The sequence below is a fragment of the Populus nigra genome, chromosome 17 (assembly GCF_951802175.1).
Source record: "Populus nigra chromosome 17, ddPopNigr1.1, whole genome shotgun sequence".
Lineage (NCBI taxonomy): Eukaryota > Viridiplantae > Streptophyta > Magnoliopsida > Malpighiales > Salicaceae > Populus > Populus nigra.
In genome coordinates this window covers 7,808,028-7,813,251 of record NC_084868.1, presented here as the reverse complement: position 1 = coordinate 7,813,251, position 5,224 = coordinate 7,808,028, and the positions used below count along the sequence as shown (strand labels likewise).

Genomic DNA, 5,224 nt, shown 5'->3' with positions numbered 1-5,224 from the left:
GCATAGGTAACTAAGGCACCAGTCTAGCGTATATAAAGATCATTAAGATACAGAAACTTTTGGCTAAAGTTTTTTTTTTTTTTTTCATATTATCACAGTCTCTTTATTCATATACATACATACACACACTTTCCCGTTTGCTATTGTTGTTTTTTTCAATATAATTCAAATAAAATCAATTTATTTAATTGATTGGATTATAATTCGAGTTATTAGATTAAAAAAAAAACATAACTACAACTTTTAAATATTTTACTATAAAAATAATATAAACCCGCTGGGCAAATCAGATAGAAGTCTAGTATATATGGAGATCATTCAAATACAGAAAATAACCTACATTCACAAATCTGACGGGCAGTACCTTTTCTAATGTATTCAAATTCTTGTAGTTAAATGCCTAGGCTAAATGTACGCCGCTATATGCAAAATTATATTAAGGGACGGCCAAACCACCACCATACAGATCTCGCAAGATATACACGCTTGTTTGGTTCAAGGCCAAATCGTCAATATAATAGAAACAGCCATTGCAAATGAGGTCAGTAGACATCAAGGTACACACGAACCTTGAAAATCAGTCAAGAACTTTCTTCTACCATCATAAACTATGAGCTTCCAAGCATGTGCAGCAAGATACATTTATTTGATTTTAGTGATGCAGCAAGAATTATAGCCAACATCACCACGTTACTGCAACAAAAGATGCTACGAGGAAGTTAGAGCCTGGAGAAGCAAGGAAAATGGAAAAAAAAATAAAAAATGAACGGGTGAAAACGTACAGGTCAGCAAAATTTTAGTTCAACATGCTATATCATTGGTCTGGTTCAGGGCAGCAACTCCCACTGTTTTGCTATTGGCATCATAAGATGACATGACCTTCCTCTGAATCAACCAAGGAAGCAAATTAGCCAAGGTTACAGAACAATCATTGAAGAAATTAGAAACATAAAACATGCAAAAGAGAGAATATGAGAACTTGTTCAAAGATCTTTCACGGGAAAGTATTTGCATGCATGCTGGTAAAAGCTGCTATGAACATACTTGCAAAACATTAAAACTTACAATTGGCTCAAAATCAGGGCTAGACAAATTAACAGTAAGGTTCCTCATCAACAACAAAACCTGCAAGACACCAAAAGGAATTATATACAGAGCACATTGAAATAAACAGGAATATCAGGGTACACACCAAACTTATGTTTACTGGCTCCATGTATATATTCTTGTACCATTTTGAGAACTCCACTAACACACTAATGCTTTTAATGTCAACATATAAATCATAGCAGAAGGAAACTTTGGAAATATAGACATGATTGTGCTGAATACTTATATTTTACTTGAATGAACGCTATGTTAAGCAAGTTGAGAAGATGAAGGGCCAATTTTGAAGAGCCAAACAAGCCCATCAAACAAGTGAGACTCACATGAGCTAGCCAACCAGGTCAGCACTTAATTTTATGCAGTAGAGAAAATCATAAGATTGCAACATGGGGAAATTTTTTGTAAGTAATTATGGAGAGGACTTTCCCCTGACATTGGCTCACTATAGCCGAAAGTGACTTGCCATGATAGCTACAAATGCGAACCACTTTCTGTCAGGTTAAACCAGAAAAATTAACAAATATTTTTTTTCTTTATATATTAAATTGATGTCTATCTAAAGGAGGATGACAGCATGACAACATACGCCCTGTAAAATCTGATCGTGTTGTAAGTAACAGGTAAGACTAAAATATTCAATCCAGTGCATGTAGCAATCCTCATTTTTTATTGTTCTCTTTCAGGTCTTAGTTCAGGCTCCCAGACATAGAACACTGGTTCTGATTACCAATTTACCAGCAATACGTAGCTCATAAACAAATATCTAGAAAACATTGTTAGTACTCCAACAATATTATTAACTTCTGTAGCCCCTTTGCATATCATATAATGCTTGAGTAGAAAGATGAGAATCATCGTTGATCCTATGATTCATTTATGGTACTGTTGTAGTATAGATTCCATTGTAATCACGAAGCATACTCACCACTATACTACGCCTTATCCAAATTTCTCAATGATTATACAAATACTTGCCTTTTCATAGTATCATGGGAAAAAGATGCATCTCAATTCAATTCAACTCACAGTTTCAAAATTTATTGGGTCCATTTCGTTGAGCTTTTTCACATGCCCTTTCGTTTCCATATCAAAAACGCTTCCAATGAAGCTATAAACTTCAGCAAAATCTGGTATACCTGCAAACAATAGGTAAAAGTAAGAGAGAACCCTTTTTTTTCTTTGAGTTTGAGGTCAGTATCAGTGGAAAATTAACTATATTCTTGTGGATTATGGATTACCATGAAGCACAGGTGCTTGCTTCCCTTGCTTTGGCATCTCAGCACTCGGCAATGTTCTACTTGATGTCCCAAGGCCACTGATAGTGTTGTAACTAAACCTTGATACACCGTTTGTTCCAATATCTGATACATCCTTTGTTCCAATATCAGCTGAATCAGTAACGTTGCATGCCATAAGAAGTGCCGGAAAGTTTCCTCTAGTAGAAATAATCTACTAATATAATAACATGAAGATAACAAATAAAGAAGTGTGCACACCTTCAGCTCCGTGAAAATTAGCAAGCTCATCTTGCGATGGCATGATTTTTCTTGTTGCGGAGGTTATTAACATTGAAGTTTCATCCCATGGAGCATATCCCGGTGTAAAGGTATTCATTGATGAAGGGTAAGCCATGGATACTGGGAGTGGCAATAAAACTGAAATAATTAGGACACAACATGGCTGAATGTCAAGAAGGAAAATTTAATGCGCAATAGCATATATCATCATATTTGGTGAGAATCGTCGAACCAATTTTTGAAGCCTTCTGTGGGTAGGGATGAGAGGCTTTGCGTTTAGGGCGAGGAGGAGGCACGTGGGCAATTGTACCATTCTTCTGGACCTTCAGAAAGTATTTCTGCGCATGACTCCGAATCTGCAAGTGTATATAATCAGTAAAGTAAAGAACACTCCAAAAAGATAGTAGAAATCTGAACCTGCAAAGCCAAAACATATGATTCAGACCTGGATCACCGTCTTTGATCCCACAAAATCTTCAATCTTTTTCCAGTCACGATCAAACCTGAACGAAAAAGGACCTAATCAAATTTAGTTTCATGTGATAAACATCCTGTATAAGACATAATTAATAGGTCCGTTTATTTATTTCTTCCCAGATAGCAGTTCAACCAAGAAAAAGTGACAGAGCTAAAAAAAACGAAGCAACCATCAAACAGCAACAAATCAAACTCAATTGCTGAAATAAAAATCGAGAAATTGGTGCTTATTTTCCGTTCTTTCTTCTTTTCAACTCGAATTTCCAGAGCAAGAACTAAAAACCGAGGGGGGAGACAGAGTAGTTATAGAAAGAGAAACGAAAAAGGAAATTTACAATTGAAGGGCTTCAAGGAACTTGTCATGCTCTTCCTCAGTCCAACTCTCACGAGACTTGGTAATTGTATAAGGTTTTCTTACTTTCTTGCCTGACCCATCACTGCTAGTTGCTGAGGTTGTACCTGTAGCTGCTGCTGCTGCTGCTAATGGTGGTTGTGTAGCCATTGCTTGATCAGGACCACCTGGATTCGCTTCTGTTCCAGCTCCTGCCGTTGAAGTTGAAGAGGATGAGTTGGTGTTCATTATCATGTAGAGCTACTCTCTTTCCAAAGCATAGAATTGAGTAGAAATTGGAGAAGCAGGAAAGACAGGGCGTGTGTGGGTGTCAGTCAGTGTGTGCATGAGGGCAGAGGACAGACTGTGGTAAAGGCAAACACACGCTCTCTCTCTCTGACGCGGGCTGTGTGTACGAAACTGTAAGGTATTTGAGACCTCTCAATTAATCGTCTACTTTACTTCCTTGTCTACGCCGATTTTTTTTTTTATCGTCTCTAACCAACCAACCATCCTCCTCCATCCATCCATCCATCCATTGACGTAGGATCTTATCTTGTGTGAAATCATTTCACTCGTAAAGACAATGCTATTTTTTTTAAATATTTAGTAGTACTTTAAAAAATAATATCTCATCCCTTACCAATGTTATTTTTAAAAGCTATAAATTATAGTTTTTTAAAAATCATATCGACTATCATACATAATTATAATTTTCTCAAACAAACCTTTGCAATTTTTGTGGTGATTTATTGTCACTATTAAATTTTTATCATTAAATAGTTTAAAACTTTAAATGATAAAAGCATATTGATTTCTTTATCCTTGTATAGACTTGTCTAGACAAATTCAAGATTATATGAACAATCTTGCTTGATATTCAACGTAAGATCAATCTTATTCTTTTTACTCAATCCTATTGCTCTACAACTAAATAAATATAATCATGCAATGTTTTCATTTTCATAATCCATGAGCAAACTTGTTTTACAAATCTTACCACCATCAAGGTCAATTCCTTCTTTTCTTTAACCTTCAAGATAATTATGAACAAATATTTTCAACAACCTCGTCTATATTAGAATTTTTATGGTATAACAATAGCATATTTATGTGGAAGGATTGATGAAAGAAAATGAGAGAATAATCTAGTATTTGAATGTATCGGGCTAGCTTTGTTATTAAAAAACACTTGTTAATTTTTGGGTATGAATTCAAATTTCTTTTCCCTCACATTAGAGATCACTGTTAAAAAAAAAAAAAGAGGAAAGGAAAGAAAAGCCGACGCTGATGAATTAATGGAGAATAATTCATTAAAAAAAAAACCCGGTGGATTCCCTCTTATCCGCAACCTAATTTGGAAAGTAACTTTGATTGGTAGCTCCCGATGGCCGATGCTGAGAATCAGTCATTTCATCATTGACAGCGCCGCCGATGTTTTCATAATTTCTGGCGATTAAACGCGGAGCCCAACTGGAAGTGGGACAGAGAGAGACTTGCGATAGCGACGTGTGAATTTTTCCAGTCCACTAATCCCAGAAACCCACAAGTGTCTGTCATTTTAAGCTTTTGTGTTTCATTCATCAAGGAGGGAAGGTGGTGGCCAGCATCTAAGCCTTGTGGCCCCCATTGAAGAAAGATCATTGGCTAATAATTTATCAATCCTTTTCATGTGGGGGCAGCTGGGTGTGTGGACTGTGGAGTGCAAATAATTTTTGTTTTTTAAATGTGTTTTTATTTTTAAATATTAAGTTAATATTTACGTTTAGTATTTTTATAACTTTATTTGATA

The 5,224-nt window shown here is 35.7% G+C and overlaps 1 protein-coding gene across 4 annotated transcripts; it reads right to left on the bottom strand.

Annotated features, from left to right (window-relative positions):
* Nucleotides 1-269: 269 nt before the first annotated feature.
* Nucleotides 270-3,846, bottom strand: LOC133676509 (protein REVEILLE 8-like). 4 transcript variants are annotated; one of them, XM_062098187.1, is made up of 9 exons: nt 3,437-3,846; nt 3,070-3,127; nt 2,857-2,980; nt 2,604-2,762; nt 2,346-2,468; nt 2,134-2,243; nt 1,066-1,125; nt 783-885; nt 270-708 (listed from the first exon to the last, which is right to left on the bottom strand). In XM_062098187.1, exons 1-8 carry the CDS (start codon nt 3,685-3,687, stop codon nt 802-804), a joined length of 969 nt encoding a protein of 322 aa, XP_061954171.1. In that variant the 5' UTR covers nt 3,688-3,846; the 3' UTR covers nt 270-708; nt 783-801. The 4 variants fall into 4 exon arrangements, with proteins under 4 accessions (XP_061954171.1, XP_061954167.1, XP_061954168.1 ...); XM_062098183.1 differs by having other exon boundaries at nt 2,346-2,495; nt 3,437-3,845; XM_062098184.1 differs by having other exon boundaries at nt 270-693; nt 2,346-2,495; nt 3,437-3,845.
* Nucleotides 3,847-5,224: the final 1,378 nt, after the last annotated feature.